This window comes from Onychostruthus taczanowskii, unplaced genomic scaffold, assembly GCF_017590055.1.
Source record: "Onychostruthus taczanowskii isolate IOZ18803 unplaced genomic scaffold, ASM1759005v1 scaffold17, whole genome shotgun sequence".
NCBI classification, from domain to species: Eukaryota; Metazoa; Chordata; class Aves; order Passeriformes; family Passeridae; genus Onychostruthus; species Onychostruthus taczanowskii.
Window position 1 is genome coordinate 298,501 of NW_024498906.1, and position 19,676 is coordinate 318,176.

Sequence of the window (19,676 nt, forward strand, 5' to 3'; positions counted from 1 at the left end):
TAACAATCCAAATGATACGCATAGTATTATTAAATCTGTGATGATGACACATAACCCCAGCTGGGGAGATACATAAATTTGGTTAGAAATTTTATTTATGAAGAAAAAAAAAGAGTAGTTCTAGAAAAAGCAAAGGAAGGACTGAGTAGGAGAAGTTGAGGAGCTAGATGAGAAAACTGGGGGAGCAGGAATATCAAATCCTGAAAAATTTCTCCCTAAAGAAGATCTTGAATGGGATTTGAAGGAAGATGTTGGATTAAAAGGAGTAAAAGCCTTGATTTTATATGGGAATTCATAACGGAGTGGAAAAATCTAGGAGTCTTGCAAATTTGTATGAGGTGAAACAGGGAGACAGAGAATCTCCTTTAGCTTTTCATGAGTAGTTGTTTGAAGTGGCTCATAAATGGACAAACTTGGGCCTGGAGAGTAAGGGTAATAGGATGTTGTTCAATATGCTCTTAATTGGACAGCTGGCACTGGATATTAGGAATCTGTTTGGCAAAAAAAAAAAAAAGGTCCATTTGTCATTAATGGGAGTAATTTCTGTTTTACCAAATGTGCTTTTGGTCTTGCTCTGACATGCAGTATGTGTTACAGTAAGTCTAACATCTCATGTCGCCGTGCTCATTTTGAACAGAGTTTTGGTCTTGCTTGGCCTTGGTTTTTCTAAACTCATAACTACAACAGCTGAAAAAATTTAACAGTATTTGGCAAAATCAAAATTCTTAGCAAATTCACCACACTACATTGGGATTAATGTGCTGTGGGAGGGCCTGGAAAGAGATACTGAGCCATGTATTTGACCAGTTGTAGTCACTTTGGAGACATTCACTTTTTCTGGATTTTGTGCATTTTTGTGACTGTTTCCTATGGAAAATTTATTCTAATTGTTAAAAATTGATTCTAGGAGTGAGAATATCACAAATTACAAAATGTGTACTTGCAAGAGATGGATTGAATCTCTACCTGTGTAAACACTACCCTTGCAGTTGGGAAAGGCAACAGAAACTCCAAGGGGTCTATGTGGGGAATTTTACTTTGGTTTATTCAAAATAGTTGCTACAATTATCCTGCTGGCAAAGTTACATAAGAAGGCCTCAAGCTGTGTTACAAAAAGCCTTAAAAAATGCTAGCCCTGTAAGCATGACTCATTCCTTTCTCCACATGCTTAGGGTCCTTCTGTTGCCAAGTAAATCTGTGTTGTTGTAAGAGGGAGCTCTTAGTCATTAGGGCAAGGAATTTCCACTATGAGCCTGACTTCTGATCAGTGTATTTTTAGGTACTATTCACTACAGTTGTTTAAAATTAATTTTTGAAATAAAATATTTTCTGCTTTTCCCCAACATGTTTTTCCTTAGGTCTTATTCTAGCACATCAATAGAAGATGCTATGAAAAAGGGAGAAGAGCCCCCTACTCCACCTCCAAGGCCACAAAAATCACATTCCAGAGCTTCCTCTTTGGATCTGAACAAAATATTTCAGCAAAACACACAAGGTAAAGTTTGCTTTCTTTGCTCCTTCTCAGACCATTCAGGTTAGCTGTGTTCTTGGCAACTTGATCTGTTTGCAGAAGTGCTTGGCAGTACGTGCATATGCTGGCCTTTGCTGCAGACAGTAATGCACTGCAGAACAGGAGTTCTGCTTGTGCACTTGCTTGTGTTACATCGCCACTGAGGGGAAAAATCACTGTTTCTATAATTAAGGTGATTATAATGTTTTCTGGCACAGTAATGGGAAGCTTAACATATGGTAGTCTGTCATCACTGACTGTTTATAACTAGTCTGGCTGTTTAGACAACTCTCATCAGTAACTAGAGTATAATTGATTTTTATTACTATTTATTTTTTGTAGTTCAGAAGCAGGAAGAAAACCCTTAATGTTTAAACTGGGAGAAAGAAAGCAAACAGTTTTGATGTTAAAGTCTAACATATGTATGAGAACAATCAGAAGCTGCTCTGAGTTAAAAAAAAGGGTAATTTCTTTTGACATTGGGTGCATGTTGAGGGGAAAGAAAGAAAACGACTAGAAAGAAAAAGACTAGTAGCTGGGGTGAACGGAAAGAAAATGGCTTTTCAGCACGTTACCCTTTGAGTGTGCCTCTTGCCTTGAAGTGGAAGAGGAGCTGTTTGTTCAGGGCAGCAGTCACACAGCGTGGCTGTGCCTCAGCAGTGTCCTTGAAGCAGACCAGAGGTTTGTGTGCTGCACACCAATCATCTGACTCAAGGACCAGCTTAAACACGGTCATGCTTATGCTTCAGAAGAAAGCCAAGGTTTGACTGTGTCAAGGAATGTTTAACTGGGCTCTGTAATGTGGTTCTTGGAGTAGAAAAGAGTTTTACCTCTTGCTATATGGGACTTTTTTGTGCAAACACTAGAGGGAATTCAAGATTCCTGCTATGTGTGCAGATCCCTGAAACTCAGTAGGACTAACCTTTTTTTTTTTTTGCCTTACACAGAGGAGTAATTCCTTATTTTTGTTCCTGTTGAGGGATCTGGTGCCTCTAATTTTGATTTTTTTATACATCAAAATAAAACCCCAAACAGAGCCAAGTGCACATTTTCTACTGCAGCAATTTTCTTGGAATCCAGATAACAAGTATAACTGGAAGGAAACTGGAAGGAAATAAACTTGGGTTTAAATTTCACTTGGAACACAAATGAAAGAATAATGTAAATTCTTGAAGAAGTCATTCTGTGAATGAAAATGAACATCTTGTTTTTGCAATAGTTAATTTTGAAAGTCACAAAGCGGTTTCTTTTGGGGAAGTTAACAAACTGTGTACAGTTTTGATAATAATAACAACAATGCAATGCAAAAATAAATATAAATAAATAAAAATATAAATAAACAATATAAAAAAGACATTAAGCCAGTGGAGAGTATGCAAAGGAGGGCAGCAGAGATGATGAAGGGTCCGGAGGTGAAGCTGTATGAGGAGCAGCTGAGGTGGCTTGATCTGTCCAGCCTGGAGAAGAGGAGACTGAGGGGAGGCGTCATTGCAGTCTGCAACTTTCTCTTGAGGGGAAGTAGAGGGGCAGGCACTGATCTTCTCTCTGTGGTGGCAGTGACAGGACCCAGGGGAATGGCCTGATGTTGTGTCAGGGAAGGTTTAGGTTGGATATCAGGAAAATTTTCTTTGCTCAGGGGGCAGTTGGGCACTGGAACAGGCTCCCCAGGGAAGTGGTCACAGCACCAGCCCTGAGTTTGAGAAGCATGTGGACAATGCCCTCAGGCACATGGTGTGACTGTTGGGGTGTCCTGTGCAGGGCCAGGAGTTGGATTTATTATCCTCATGGGTCTTTTCCAGTTTAGGATATTCGATGCTTCTATGTATATTGAGCATGACTAGAATAATCCTATTTTGGTGCATTAGTTTTTGTCCTACTAATTCTAGTTCAGAAATAATTGTAATTTGGGGAGATGGGTGGATAATCTGATTCCAGACCCACAAAGGAATGCTCAGTAGTACAGAGTTTTGTTTTCAGTTCCACATCAGTCATGTTGATCTATAGGTATCATTTCTTTAATTGTAAAACCATCTGTGCTTTGAAGTATTTCTTTTGTTTATTTCCTTTTTAAAAGGCAGAAAAATACCTGAAGTAAATTCAGTTAAAGACTGTGGTGAATCCCTGTGGGCACTGCAATTCCAGTGGGCACTGGAATTTTTTGTTTGTTTTTTGTTCTTCATTTACTGCTGCGATATCATGTTTGTCATCATCTTATTATGCCTTTCTCCTGGCCAGTATGCACACATAATACTTACCTGTGATGGCTGGGATGTCCAGCAATGGATTAGCCATAAAAATGTGCTTTAAAATTGTTGCATGGGGAGATTACTGGACTGTAAGAAGGCACCTTCATAGCTGCACTTCTCTGGATTGCTGCAACGAGTGTTACCCAGGACAGACATAAAAAAAGCATGAGAATTTGTTGAAAGGCACCACTCTCTGAAATATCCTAATGAATTTCTGTAAGGAGACAGAAATCTCTTCTAGTTTTGTTTTTATTCATCTAGTCTTTATGTTAGCATCTGAAGAAAAATCCTGTGCTGCTACATTCTCAATGTATTTCTTTTTGTTGAATGTGTAATCTCTGGCATTTGGCCTGTGTTCATGTTAAGAAAATACTTGGCTGGAGTTTATGCATTCCTGGAAGGACAACAGCAGGTTTTAAGTAGAAACAAAAATGTCATTTTAAATGCATACATGACCTAGTTTACTTCTTCATTTTTCCCCTAGCCCAGTCTCTAGTCAGATACAAGCCAAGAGCTCCTGGAGTAAGACCTGGATATTGAGGGGGCCAAAAGTGGGGCAGCTCAAAGCCCAGAGATCCTGCAGCAGAGCCCCAGCCACCTTCTAGCCTCAACAGCAGCAGTAAGCTAGACTCTGCCTTGGGAGGATTCTGGGGCTGGGGCTAGTCTCAGTTTGAGTATTAAAACCTGAAAATGCATCTGTTGTATTCTCATGTTTTGTTCAGTTCTGTTTGCTACCCATGACAGCCAGTAAAGAATTTACTTCTGGGCAGTGACAACAGTCTGAGTCTTGTTAGATTCATACAGTTCCCTCTGAAATACATTTTATTCCCCATTTAGTTTCATTTCTGAGTCACATAACTACTTTTAATTAACAGTTCTGTTAAACAAAGGATACTTGTCAGGAAAAGAGAATTTGCTTTGATGAAATGACAAGCTTGTCATAAACAGAGTAGTTTTGTGTTATCTGGAAGCAGATTGAACAAAACAGCCATATAACTATTTACAAATGAATTTTTGACTGTAGGTTTTCAGCACTCATTTGCTTTGGAAACTCACCTCCTGCTGTGGCTGTCCCTGTGGTGAAGAACACATGGAATACAGGCACCATTTTTTACATAGGCTGCTAAAGAAACACTCACTGTAACTTGGATTCTCTGTTTCTGGGGTGCTGGTTTCAGTCAGCAACAAGGGGGTTTTTCTCCCTTTTAAAATGTGAGGTGTTAAGTTCCACACTTGATCAGGTGGAAACACAGCAAGCATTTTATTGCAAGTGCAGTATTTTCTGTCACAAATTGTGTTTTCCTGACTACAGTCAGATCTGCAAACTGTATTTAGCATTGCTGGGCTAGTGATGGCTGCCAGACAAGAAAACATTGTGTTTGTTCTAATTTGGTTCACAGGAAAGGGACAAGGGAATAGAATTTATTGGTGTGCATCAGCATTCCCATCAGTGATATAAGTGTGTCCCCCCATCACTCCTGTATTCCTTCACATAGGTGTTTCCCAAGCAGTTTGAAGTGGTACTTGTATCATTAAGATTCTGTCAGTACAATTGTCTTTCTGCATCCTCTCATTTTCATTAGTGCTAAAGGAAGACTGTTCAGCATCATGTTTTACCCTCTTTTTCATACCTTTGAAGAAGACTTTTCATTACTTCTTTGCTTCATCAGACTTCCATTATTTCATTTAATTAACATATCCTTTCCTTGAGCTTACAGACTTGGTGGGTTTTGTTTGTAAAGTGTGGAGATTTGTGAATAATTAAATGTATGTTGAGAGATCTTAGCTTTTTTATATTTGCCGAAGTCAAATTCTTTTTATTTCTGAATGGTTTTAAGTCTACATGTATAATGAAACAGTTCATAACTGTGGAGGAAAGAGGATTTTGAGAATTAAAGTTATTGTTGCTGTGGTGTCATAGATGTTTTGATACAAACAAGCCCAAACAGTAACCATAGTACTGTTGTCCCAGTTGTTTTCAGGAATATCTTTTCAGCTAGATTGTCTTTTTAGCTTAGTGAGCCAAATGCAAGTGACTTTCCCTTTTGTGTACATTAAACTGAATACAAAAAAAACCTGCAAAACTTAACCTAGATAAGCATGATTACTATATTATCTTCTGTATTCTTTTATCCTTAATTGTATTTGCTAGGAAGTGTCTGTGCCCATTGAGGTTAGCTGTATGAAAGATGTAGTTGCTAAAGACAAGTTGTTAACGGGTGCAGTTATGTTTTTGTATTACCAAAAGTACAGATTTCTTTAAAATTTTATTTGAAAGCCAAAGTGACAAGGGGGAACTTAGAAAAGTAATATTCTTTTTTTAAGGCTGAATTTAATTAAGTAATTAATTTTCAGGACTCTCTCCTCTCGTTGCTCTTACATTAGTCTTGATTTAGTAAAATCCAGCTACTTTCTTGGGATTTTGTGCTGTAATACTGTACTGTCTTGCATGTTACTGCGTTGTGTTTATTAATCAGACCATTAAACATTAAATTAGGAAGATGAAAATTCTAAAGGATTTTTATTTTAGAGAAGAGATAATAGCAAATACCCTCCCCAAATATGACATTTCACAAATTATTGTTTGCATAGTGTACAAGAGCTGTAATATTGCAAGCTTAATCGAGTGAGGAGTGTAGAGTCACGTGAGTGACTGGTTGTAAGAGTTGTGACAAATTTAAATTAAAAATGTCTTATACACAGAGCACAGAGAACACAAAATCGAGCTGCTATTTGTCTTTTTCTCTATGAAATACATTTTTAAAATAAGTGTCTTCCTTCTGATTTGAATGGAAGAGTTTTGTGCCTCTCAGCCTTTTAGAATTTTTTATGAAGGATTTATATGTTTACAACTGTGTAATTTCTTTACCCAACTGGACAAGAACATAATTGAGGTTAAATGAGATGGAGAAAATAGTGAGGATATATATTGATGAATAGTTATTACATGATAGGATTCTGATGGGGTAATGTATTTTTGCATTTTTAGATTTTTATATATATCTCTAAGGGCTGAGTCTGGACAGTGCTTTACTGGGGTGAATCTTACCAGCCTTTCAAGTGTAGCTGCTTTTTTTACAATTTATGTGAATGAACTGAACTTTCAAAAAATTATATTTTACCATTTATCTGAGCTTAGCTCTTTCAGGGATTGAGGAATGATTTGCAGTCTATTTTCATCCCGTTGCAGGTTATTAAAAATTAAGTTTTAATCCAAAAACTCTTATACAGAAAATTGTGAAGGTTGAAATGTTCTTGACTAGCCCTACCAACCCCACTGACCTTTTTCATGATCCCATGGGGGTTGCTCTGTTCTGTGAAAAAACGTTCATCCATCATGGAGCAGCTTTATAGCTTAAACAAGGTAGGATCTGCTGTGTCTCATGTGGAACAGGGGTCAAGCTGCCTCCTGGAGATGCAGATGTCCCCAAGAAGTGTGTGAGCAGCAGGAGGGACCAGAGGAGTGATGCCTGGCCAGCCCCCTGCTCTTCCTGGCTCCCATGTTCCTGTTCTGAGCTTGTTCCACGTTGGAAGTGGTCACAGATGGGCAGTGCTGGTACCTCCAGCTCTGCCCCCCAGGTCTCCAGGGGGAAGGAGCTCTGGCAGCATGGATGTGTAGGAGGTAGGTGGAGGGACTGTGCCTCCCTGTGGGTGGAGAATGAAGCTAAACATGAAGTGAGACAGAACAAAATCTTGGATAGTTTTGTTTAAGGGCAAAGGGAGGAGGGAAAACAGTCCCCAAACAGAAACACACAGGAAAGGAAAGGGTAGAGAAAACAGTAACTAGAAAATGAAATTGTTTAGGGAAAATGAGGTACAGGGAGGTAAAAATACAGATGTTGTGGATATATGACATAAACCAGAAAATAGATGTTTTAAAAAAATCTATTTTACAGAATTGCTTAACACATGCTGAAATTCATGGATAGGACATTAAAACCAGACATAATAAAAAATCCTCTAATGATATTTTGCTTGTTTGATTTGGAAGTGACCCATCAAATACATTAGCGCACAATGTCCTAAATGGTCACACCTGTGAGTTCATAGTGCAAAGACATTAATTACTTAAGGCCTGGCTATATATCTTCCTAATTACTTGGAAAGTACATGGATAATTTTCCACTCACTTAAGGTTAGCACATGTTGGTTAGCACATGGAACAGACCTGTAACAAGAGGATGTGTCTCTAACATCAGATGCGTGCATCATTTGCTGTGACACAAAAAATTGCCAGCTGAGCAGATTCCCAAAACTAACTGAGAGAAGAGAGGTCATTCTGCCACTGGCAATGCTTTCCACAGCATTTCTACAAACCTGGTAACAAAGTTAATGTCAGGAGTCTAAAACAGGGGGGTGTTTTTGCAATGCTATTACCTTCTGAGGAGACATCAGCAAGAATTATTGAAACAGATCCCTGGATCAGTGGTATTTCACAACTACCTTACTACAATCCTTTATTAAATTTATGTTCCTGGCTACAGCTTTACATGTTTTTTTGTTTGGGTTTTTTGGTTTATTTTTTTTTTAGACATAGCAGTGAGAATTAATAAACCAGATCTCTTGAGAAATGGTTATTTCACAATCACTTACTAATGCTGCTGTCAGGAATGTAAATAAATGAATTTGTGTAAAGAATGGTGTCAGTGTTAGGGGATAACTAAGTACTAATTTCACTGAACAAGAATAGAAGTTCAGTAAGAAGGAGGTAAACAGAAACCAGCTTAGACAGAGAACTTCTCTGTGCTCTGCCTTTGGCAACAGAAGCAGGAAAAGTATCTCAAAAACCTTTCCAGAACAGTGGAAGGTTGAAAATGCTGGCTTTCCTGAGGAACCAAAGCCTTAGGTAGTTCGAAATAGAATAGTAGTAAAAGAATAATTCATTCTGTTAGCTTATCTTTTTGAGCTGATTGCAGTATCTTACTCCCTTTGCTTCCTGATAAAATTAATTGGTTGCTGTTTCATTAAACCTGCTCTGGGAGCTCAAGACTCTGAAGCAGCATAAACTGATGGAAATCTACCATGAAACCAGCCTCTCCTTTGATCCAATAGTACTGTAGCATCCGCTTGAAAAATGCCAAATACATCAGCCAGACTCTCTTTTGACTTGAGATGAGGCCAGTCTCCTTGAGTAGGTTCAGTTTGGTCTGCAAGGTACAAAATGGCCCTTGACCCCAGAAAAGCACCCTTCCCTTCTTTCAGGGAAGGAAACATATGTGTTCAATTCACATGGGAATGAGGGTGTACATTTTTTCCACCCAAAGTTTAACTTGTCTGAGGTGATATTCAAGCTAAGGTGATAGACATCTAAAACCAAGATGTTATCCACATGTAGGGAATTAATACTAAATATTTGACATGGAAATATTTCAGGAAATGTAGTTTCATATGCTGCTGTTGCAATATTAATTTTCAAAAATAGCAGGTGTTCAGGAGCTCAGTGTATTATGGCAGTTTTTTCTTCAATACTGAAAACCAAGAGCTTAAGTGACTGTTATTGGGTAAGAGAAGTACAGCACTTTGCTCTTATATTTCTCTAAAGGATCCCCTTGGCCCAGACTCATTCATCCTAGTTTTGGGATTCTCCACTGCTGCTATATCTGGTGACTTAAAGACCTGCTTTCATAGGTTTGTGTGGGCTGTTACAACTTCTATTTTTCCTTCACCTTCTCTTCCTACATCAAATCATTAAAGGTGCTATCTGAGTGGTTGCTAGGATTGTCATTTTTCACTGCCACAAATAATGATTAAGTGCTGAGTTTTGTTGTCTGCTAGGGACGCTGGAGGCAGAGTGGTCAGGTAAGATGGCATTACCAGTTCTCAGAGTATACAATTGCAGCCTGCTGTTTGTTTTAAAATATTAATCTACCTTCAGCTTGGAAAACCTGTTTTTTTAATCTGCTGTGGTGTCATGTTAGTACTATCAGACCTTTGTTGTTGCCAAAATAGGGCAGAAAAGTGGTCTTGGAAAGTTTCCATGCAGATAACCTGTCTTAAAAAGGAAACATGCTGAGTAAAGAGCCATGATTTTTGAACTGAAAACACTGTCTTTGTGGGAGTGACTAGAGCACGAAAATGCTCTCAGGAATACATATGATATGGATACTTAAATCTATTTTACTGATACCTGCATGGGCTTTCCACAGTGCTGCTCTCTGTAGGATTTGCCTTATATGATGGGGCTTTGAGCAGTCTGGTCTAGGGGCAATGATCTCTGCTCATGACAGGGGGGTTGGATTGAGTTGGTCTCTAAGGTCCCTTCCAGCCCAGACTGTTCCACAATTCCGTGGCTCAGCCTGGTTTGAATGCCAGCAAGCTGCTCAATATCAAGAGGACCTGTGCGAGACCTATCCAGCCCCCTGGGCTTCTGCACAGGGTGAAAAGATCAGGGACATAAGCTTCTCCAAGCTCTGAGGTGTGCACCTGGAAGCACTTTTGTCTATCTGTCTGTTTGCGGCTTGCCCCAGGGTACCTGCTTTTATTTTGGAAACAGACCTTCCCCTGTGTTTGTGTTTGCTCTAAGATAAGTGGTGCTGCCACCTCTGACAGCAAGAGCTGATCTGTGCAGGGCACTGTCCCAGGAAGGAGAGAAGAGCCCTGTTCCAGGCTGTCTGGAATAGCTGGATAGTACAAGTCACCTGCCAAAGCACACGAAAACCCACGAGTGTCTGTTCTTACTGCCCTCCTTTAGGGTAGTAACACCAGAGGAGCCTGAAGCCTGAGGGTCTTTTAGTTAAGTTGTTACGAGTCCTCCAAAGTCAGCTAACTTTTGCTGGTAATTGTGCTCACATAAGCATGATTTCCCTCTAACAACAGGCCAAAGATCTTCTGCAACAGCAGGAATTCTATGCATATTTCATGAGTAGCTTAAACTAGAATTTTTAGGATTAAAAAGAGGAAACTGGGTCAGATGCACATGTTGTAAGCATCTAACTTCTTTAATGCTAGATTCATATATGTTGCATTTTGAAAGCTGAAGAAGGAGGTTTTGAGTGCTGGCTTTTTTTTTGTGTGGTGATGTGTTGTTTTTGGGTTTTTTTCCATTGGACTATTTTATGGAGCAATTATTTTTCCCTTTGGAATTTTGTGGGCCAAATCCCAAAAGACTCACGGTGTTTCACGGTATGTCCAATGACTTTAGGAAATGCTTTTCTAGCATGTGGTGTCTGAGCTAGGTGTTATTTTCAAATATTGTCACAAGCTGTAAATGCCAAAGCCGCTGCCAGTGCCCAGATAAATGAAGTAATAACCTGAAGTTAAGATTAAAGGAAAGGAAGGTTTCTTCCTTTCTAAAGATCAGTTGCATGAGAGAGATGGAGAATGTAGTTACCACATGATGCTGTTATTGCAATGGTCTTAGAACTAATTAAGTGCAAGAGAAAGGATCCTGATGACTATTTTTTCAAATCTCTCTTACACCTGTAGGTGTGTTAGTGGCTCCCTGGCATAACTTCAGTTCTGTTTTAGTTGTTTTAACTCTCTCTTTGGTATTATGTGCCATATTAGGCTTCATTTTATAAAATACAAGAGATGATGAAGCAGAAAATGGAAAAAACCCACCAGTGTGTTGTAAGTCTCTTTGGAGCTGTAAATAGTCAACATAACTGTTCTCAATGTTTTCCCACACAGTTTTACTCTCATGTCACAATTACCTGTAATTGTTTGTGTCTTTTTTCTTCTTATTTTCAGCCATGTAGACATTTTTAGATTTGTTGTATAAAATATATAAATGGCTAAGGTATAAGATGGCTCTTAATGGTCTTTGTGGTCTATTTAAAATATGCATGGAAATAGAAAGTGCATAAATGTAATTGACTTCTTAGCATAATTGTGGTAAAGAGCATTTCTAAGTTGGATACTGTAGGAAGTTTTTTGTTACACAAAAATACACCAGTGCAAGATAGACTGTCTGATGTCTGTGCCAGAGCAAGTGCTGAGCATTCAGTGCAGGAGGAGCTTGGGGAGGGTAGCCCAGTTAGTCCCTGTTGATGTCTCTGTGCCAGCCTAGTCCTCCTCTCTGCCTCCTCACAGTTGCCTTTTCTATCCTCAAGTTTTGTCCCAAGTGGGTTTTAGGTATTTTAAAGAAACTCAAAATTACAGTGTTGCACCTACATGATGATTACCCTCCCTTTTGCTGGCTCAAACTCAAAGCTGACATTGTGTTGTCTTACAGGGGCTTGATCAAACTGTTAGGATTTGTCTTCCTCCTCCCTCTGAAATACCTCTCCGGGGTAATAGCATGCAAATACAAAACATAAAACCAAAGAGATGGATTTCTTTTTGGTTCATTTAGGCTTTTGTGCTCTTAATTCCATGGCAGATGTTTTCTTTTTAAGGCTGTACTCTATCAGGGAATGTGTTTTATCCAGAGTGAATGCTAGTGTCTACATTGGATGCTAAAGTGTCAGTTTTAAGAAGGGCAATATTTTTAATGACAAAGAGCAAAGTCCAAAGAACAAGTGGACCCTGTTTCTGGGTTTCTTTAATTGGAATTGGATTGCTTTGCCTACAAAGCTGACTGGCTTCTTTCTCTGCTTTTTATCATAACATTCGGGGGTTTACAGCAATTAAATCATTACTCATTCACTACTCATGAGGTTATTCCAAACAAGCTTTTGTTCAATAAAGATCAAGTTTGGGTTTTGTTATTAAATCTTGAATACTGCCTCTTCACTAGGAGGAATTTCCACTTATCCTAGGAATTAATTCTGGGTTTATTTGGAATTAAATTACAGAGGTTTGGTTTGGATGGGGTTTTTTATCATCATCTTCTTCTTTTCCCACTGTTCAGCTGTGAGGTCTGGCTGGCTGCCCCCACCACCACCTGCATTGCCCCCTCGACCTTCTGTATCTCAGGTATGGACAAAGCTTTAGTTCTTTGCTGTGTTTTACTTGTTTATTTATGTTACCATTGCAGTGGTTAGCACCAGTTGGCTTGGACACAGCAGTTATTCTTGCTTCCAAGTTAGTGAAAATCTGCAGTTTGCAGTTCCATGTCCTCCTTCCTGTGTCTGTCTGGCCAGTGTGTTGCAGTGTCAAATTACAGACTAATTAAACCTCTTTGCAGTGGAGCTGACATGCACTCACTAACTTTTATTTACCTAACTGTAAATGAAAGGCTAGCAAAGTTAGTCCACTAAAATGAGTTTCATGCCTGAAGGCGTGGGCTTCATACCTTCTGTTGCTCTTTGCTTCTTGAGCTTCAAAAACACTGAGGGCCTCTGCTAAGGGAACCATGGCATGGAAGTGTGTGTTGCGCCCATGGGCTTAAAAAAATAATGCTGAAAGGAAGCGAATGCCATGTCAGTTATGTTGTTAAGTTTCAAACCATTCGTGGTGTGCTTTTATTTTGCATTTTGGGTGAGTTTTGGGTTTTGTTTTTTAGAACATGCCACAACTACAGCACAACACAAACTGACAAAATCATGCATGTCTGCATCAAGGTAATTCTTTGCCTTCCAGAAAATCATGGAGGATCACAATATTTTTCTGTGTTGTTGGCTGTGTTAAGTCTTAGGCACAATATGCTTCATGTATTACTACTTTAGATAAAATATATGATAGGAAACAAATCCACAGGGGAGCTGACAGCCCTTACATACAAAAAGCTGGTGAGATACCTTCCTTAGGCTGGAATGGTCATCACTTGAGCTGTGGATCTACCCTTAAGAGTGTGCTGTTGAACACCTCTTACTGCACAGTGCTTATGACAGAAATGATTAGAGGCTTGTTGCCACACACAGCTCCATCAGCAGCTTGTTGTGCTCTCCTTCTCCCCATCCCTTGCCAGCACTGAGTGCAGTTCCTGCCTTGAGGACTGTAGAACACTCTGGTTTGAGCTTGCATGTTTCCCCAGTCACACCCCTTGGTGCTCCCATCACATTCCTGCTTTGTCTGACACTCCCCAGAGAGCAGTCTTTCCCTCTGGCTTCCCCAGGTCCCACAGCACAGCTCCCTACCTCCCAAACCCAGGTCCCACAGCACAGCTCCCTACCTCCCAAACCCAGGTCCCACAGCACAGCTCCCTACCTCCCAAACCCAGGTCCCACACCACAGCTCCCTACCTCGCAATCCCAGATCCCACAGCACAGCTCCCTACCTCCCAGTCATGCGCCTGCAGCAGTTGCTGCAACCTATGCCAGCCCTCCTGCCACTGCTGCAGCTTCCCACAGTGCAGTGCAAGCCCTCTCGCTGCCATTGGGAAAGGCATTAATGACAGCTAATCCTGTTCTCATGGAACAAAACTGTTGGTTTCAAGCAAGGGTCTGTTAATTGTCCATTTTCTTATCCTGTGATCAGGTTGTATTTCCTTAGCAGGGGAGTGACAACTTAATTTGTTTGTGCATGTCCAGCAGCTTCCTAATCAAATACTGAACTAAGTGCTTATCCTTATTGGGACATGCAGAATACAGGACCCTCCTACAATGATAAACACAAGAAGATTCTCATGTGGAATTTTTGATCCAGTCCTTTCTATTACAAAGATCTGGTTTCTAAAAGGGGAAAAAAAAAAAAAAAGAGTAGTTTCTCTGTCTGCTCAGTAATGAATATGCAGCTGATGCTTTGCTAACATGCATCACTTTCATTTACTTAATTTATTTCTGATGATATTTAAAGATATTGAATCAAACATTGAAATACTATTGTACTCATGTCTCTCAAAACTGTATCTTCTTGAAAACATAACACGCTTCATGCTCATCACATTGTTTATTTTTTCCCCAAGCATGCCTTTCTGTGATAAAGATAACAGAGAGTAGGGAAGTATGTGTGGTGGGGTCATAATTCAGCTGAGCTGACCTTTGCAAATAGGATGTAAGCAATAGTGAGCATATGGATTACCATAGTCCAGTGGGGCCCTTGATTTAAAGAGCACAGAGAAGATGGAGGAAGGGATCTGCTTTCAAAGCTGAGACAGGATCAAGACCTGAAGAAAAACCATGAGGCTGAAATTGCATATTCAGCTTTTTCTTATTTCAAGATATACCAAACTCTCCTTAAATTTCTGTTTTAACTTATTTTTCAGCAATGTTATTGAAAATCATACTTTAGTGTATTTTGCTGTATGCCTGCAGTTATGCACTGTTAATGACAAATGTAGTTTGGAATTGAAGCAAACCCTGCATATTTCAGGTGGCTGTGCATCTTAAAGTATGCTCATGATATGGTTATTTTGGCTCAGCTTTGGAAATCAGTTGATGGAGGAGGAGAGGGAAATAATTTCTTTCTGAGGTCTATGGTTTTCTATGGATGACTGAGAAGCAGATTGAACCAGCTGGCTCTTCAGAGTGAGATTAAAGGGCTCATGGGATGTAAAGACCAAAGTGCATGAAAGAGAGGTACCCAGGGGTAGGTGTTACATTTCAGTGGATCACAAGTCCAGAATATAGAAAGCAGAATATAGAAATGGCACCTTGACTTTGCTCCTATGTTGCAGCGCTTTTTAGCAGAATTTATTTCAGCCTTTAGGAAAACATTATTTTTCCTGCCAGAACCTCCAATATAATCAACCTTGGTGAGTTACTGAATCACTGGTTATTCAGAGTGTGCCAAACATCTCTACTCATATCACAAACTTCCTACATTATGTCCACATCCAACTCTGCTTCCATAGTCCAGGCAGCTGAATTACGAGGGCAAGGACTGTGCCACTGGGTGAGAAGAGCACAACGTGATGCAGTTGATGTTGTTGTGGCCTTGACTTCAGAGCTCAGGGGATGCACAGAATTATTGTGGCAGGCTTGAGTCTCGGGATGCTGTGAGGACCTGGCCAGTTTATGGAAAATAGCAGCAGGGGTGGCTTCTCTGCTCAGCAGAACTGCTGCCAGCCCATGCTGTTCCACACCTCTGCTGGGCAGACACCTTTACAGGTGGTGGCCGCATCTCTTTTTACTTCTACGACAGCTTTTTGAGCTGGTGGATTTAACTCTGTGTTTCTTTTTTCTTGATGGCCTCTAAAAGGCTATGGTAGTTCCTTTACAGGATGTGTCTCCATTGCCAAAGTCAGCATTTTATTGCCTTTGTATCAGTCCATAAGCTGTACTTAAGGTTTCCTCAGAGCTTTCACCAGACACTTCTCTGATGCAGTGATGCTTTTATCTGAGGTCCCTACTGTGACTGTACATAACCTGAATAAATAAAGATGGACAAAAGGCCAGTTTAAATAGTGTGGATACCTCATTATCTTCAGTTCATGATCTTTTAACCCAAATTCCAGCCCATACCTCTTCTGTACCCCAAGCCATTTTCAATTATGTTTACAGTAAGACATTGTGAATTGCAGAATGAACTCTTTTAGATGAATCAATTCATACTGCTTTCCTATTGAAAGTCATTTAAGTTTTGCCTCAATTTTGTAAAGAGTTCTTGGAAAGATTATGTATGGAAAAGCACGTGTACATAGATAGAGGGTTTTTTTTGGATATGTTATTTTGAAGTGTTTTCCTTTTGTGCTTAAGGCTGTGTGTAACTTCACTGACACCTTCTGTGATCTCTAGTAGCACATCTCACATTTAGCAAGTCTGCAGTAGCTTCCTGGATTTAAGGATAATTTTATCCATATCAGTTTCCCAACTTTATTTGCCATAAATATTTAATATACTACAAGCTGTTGTAGACTTAGGATACTGGCAGTGCCTTACCTCTTCTTATTTCCCATGCCATGCTGTAGTGTATAGAACAGATAACCTGTAGCTTTTGGAGATAACTACTGTGGTTTTTTTCTGGGCTTGTAGAGAATGGGGTTCAGCAGCTTGGGTAAGTTTTCCTCATCCTGTGTTCCTAACTTGATAGTAAACTTAAGTCATCAAGGAGAAATGGCATAAAGGTGGCCCCAAAACAGTTGTGCAGATCCAGGGCTGTGCAGAGAAAATTTGTTTAACATGGAGGTGCAGGAATCACGGTAGGAAGGCAATAGCTATGCAGCTGATCTGCAGTGACACAGATTTCAGATAGAAAATAACTTTGGGTGCTCATGAATAACATTCCTCTGAAGCCAAACATGTATGCACATTTCATATAAGCCCCTGTCGTTATTTTTTTAATGGAAAACAAAATAATATTTTATTACTGTTGGCTTTTAAGCCTACAGAAGTCATTTACCACAGCTGCTCTCTCTGGGAGATTTAGTAACATATTTATGTTAGTAGGAATTATGGATGAACACCAAAAAGCAAATATAACTTCAGGATTTTAGCCAAGATCAGCTAACTATCTGCAATGTTGCCCAATTAGATCAATGTTCCTTTATATAAATTACTGTATTTCAGTACCTTCCTGTCCAGCAATGAAGGCGTATCTTCAGTCCTGCTTGTGCTGTATAAGGGAATTTGAAAACAGTGGGACTGGAAGAAAACTCTGTGTATCTTGGCTGAAAAAACTGATCTTCCTGGTCTCTTTTCCCAGAGTCACAATTTTAAGTCTGTTGGTTTTGTAAATTCACAGTGGTTTGTGCTGCACTTTTATTTCTGGAGACCTTGGGATGTGTTTTTCCCACTGATTCCATGCTGGCAGTTTTGGCAGGCACTAAAAAAATTATGGGTGAAGGCAGAGCATTCAAGTGAAGTAGAGTAGGTAGGCAGCTGTTAATATTATCAAATTTAAGTACCCTGAATACAGCGCAGCTCTGAAGATTAAAATCTCACTGTGTCATGAGCTCAGAATTCAGCTGTCAGTTTAGTGGCCATCATTGCTGTTAGGTGTTATTGATTTGGTGAAATCCTGGAAATGAAGCACTGCGAGGGATGGTGGGTGGGTCACCCTGCCCAGTCACAGCCCCTGGTGGTGTTGGAAAGCAAAGATATTACTCTTTTTAACGTATGAAGTGTTCTGCTCTCCAAATGTTACTTGATACTTCATAGCTCCATGAAGCTTTTTGGCCATTCATCATCCAGAATTGCAAGTGAAAACTGGGACTCATTTCAAAAAGTTGTGTCTACTAACATGCCTCCACGTCCTGCTGAATCCGTGGAGAGCCACGAATGTGGCTCAGGCTGGATTTTTAGCCATCAATTACATGTGCCCATGCTGTGGCCAAGAGGTGGGGAAGGACTCCATCCATCCTGCTGAGACCTCCAGGCCTCCAGAGCAGGATGGCCACGTGCAGGCTCCATGCTGGGAGGTGGTCCAGGTGTCCCCCCCACACCAGTGTCTTTGGCTATAGCAGAGATACATGGAGGATGAGATTGGACTTGCTTACAACAAAGGTTGTTTGAAGAAAATACTCAAGCATTTCTTTATTATGTAAAACTACATGAAGAATTTCAAGTGCTGGCAGGACACTTTGAATTTTACAGGAAGGAACTTTTCTTTTACATAAATAAAAATTGCCCCCGCAAAAAAGTGAATATTTTGCTTTTGGCACCATGCAGTTTTATACATAATTTTGTACAAGAAAGGAATACTTTTTAGTTTGCATTTACAACCACTGTGCAAGGAAAGGTTGTTTTTTTTTTTATCTCCTCCATGGTTTTGGCTGCAGAATAACATATGTTGTATAAGCCATGTGATAGGTACTGAAGGAGCATGTAACAGTAATGAAACTGAAAGTCTTCTGCAACATGAAAGATTTTGCCATCTGCCACTTTAATATAATACAAATGGATTATCTTCCTCTCATGAAAATTATATATTAAATCTAAGACAGCCAGACAAAATAAATTGTGATTTAAGAAGTGGTGGAAAGTAGCACAGTTAAAATTGAATTTGAGGAGTAGTTGATGGATGATGTTAAATCCTTTCTAAAGAGGTTTCTGGAAGAGTGGAAGAAGGCGAGTATCTTAATTAAAATGTGTTGTAACAATTTTTTAATTTGGCTTCACATTTATCATAACAACAAAGAAAAAAGCTAAGAACCCAATGCCTGTATCTCTAGTGGAATGCACATATGCCTTTCTAGCTCACGTTAATCTGGTTTTGTGGAAGTTGAAGTATTAAAACAGATTGTTAATGCTTCCATCTGGGTCCTATTCTTTCCTTGTGAATGAGCTGAACATTACAGCAATTTGTTTGTATTTACTGCCTTTCTCCTCAACCTTATCACCAGCCCTCAGATAGCTCAGGGAAAGAAAAAGCTTATCAAAACTTCAGGGCTGCACAGTGCTGAGAAAGCAGGCAGCACACTAAGACCCTGGCAGCTTGTTGCATTTGCATCCCTGTGGGTTTTTGGTTTTTTTTCTGTTTTACTATTTTCAGTTTTTGTAACAAGCAATAAAAAGAATTGATGATTCAGTGTGGGATGCAGGAGACTCACAGAAACTGGAATTGAGATGTCTCGACTTCCCAGAAATTGGCTTTAAGCACAAAAATACGAGTGTTTAGAATGGAGCAGAGTACCTCTTAAATGAACTTACACAGAGATGATAGAAGATTGCAATGGGCACATGCAGAGTGTTAAGCACATTTAGTAGCCTACTTTTCCTTACAGATAAGCTGTTCTCAATACTTTTTTTGCAAAGCTAAGCAGTGGCACTATATAGATAATGATTATGGGCTACTCCAATGAATGCACAAAGAGATTTTCATTTCTGTGTGTAGTACCAGTGACTACAATGGGATTATTTCTGTGTGTGAAGTTAGCCTGGAGCATAAGTGTGGGTGAAATTGAATTGTGGCAATGATTGAATATATATACTTGACCTCTTGAAAAAAGGCTGTCACGTGACAGAAATTAGGAACGTTTGGTGTGGATCTTCTGTTCTGGAAGATCAGTTACGGATTGTCTTGAAAAGTGGTTGTGTAATCTACATATAATCCAGCATTGCAAAGCAAAAGAACTGGAAATGTAAGTGAAGAACCAGTTGTTAAGATGCTGTGTTCTCTTACAGTTATGAAAATCTTTCATCTGAGGCTCTTGAAGCACTCAGTGCCTGAGTGAGCGTTACATATACTTGTAGAAAGGTTAAGTATTGTCACATGGAGCA

At 39.7% G+C, this 19,676-nt stretch overlaps 1 protein-coding gene across 4 annotated transcripts in view; it reads left to right on the forward strand.

Moving 5' to 3' along the window:
• REPS2 (RALBP1 associated Eps domain containing 2) overlaps window positions 1–19,676 on the forward strand; it is a 101,081-nt gene that overhangs the window by 61,971 nt on the left and 19,434 nt on the right. For 3 of the 4 annotated variants that reach the window (XR_005952298.1, XM_041399911.1, XM_041399913.1), the window contains exons 13-14: window positions 1,359–1,495; window positions 12,548–12,612. Coding sequence is in view for 3 of the 4 variants with exons in the window: in XM_041399911.1 (XP_041255845.1) it covers window positions 1,359–1,495; window positions 12,548–12,612 (202 nt within the window). In the remaining variant the exon portion in view is untranslated. Of the gene's footprint in view, window positions 1–1,358; window positions 1,496–12,547; window positions 12,613–13,141; window positions 13,201–19,676 lie in introns of those variants that run through there. The other variant, XM_041399914.1, reaches the window with a different exon arrangement.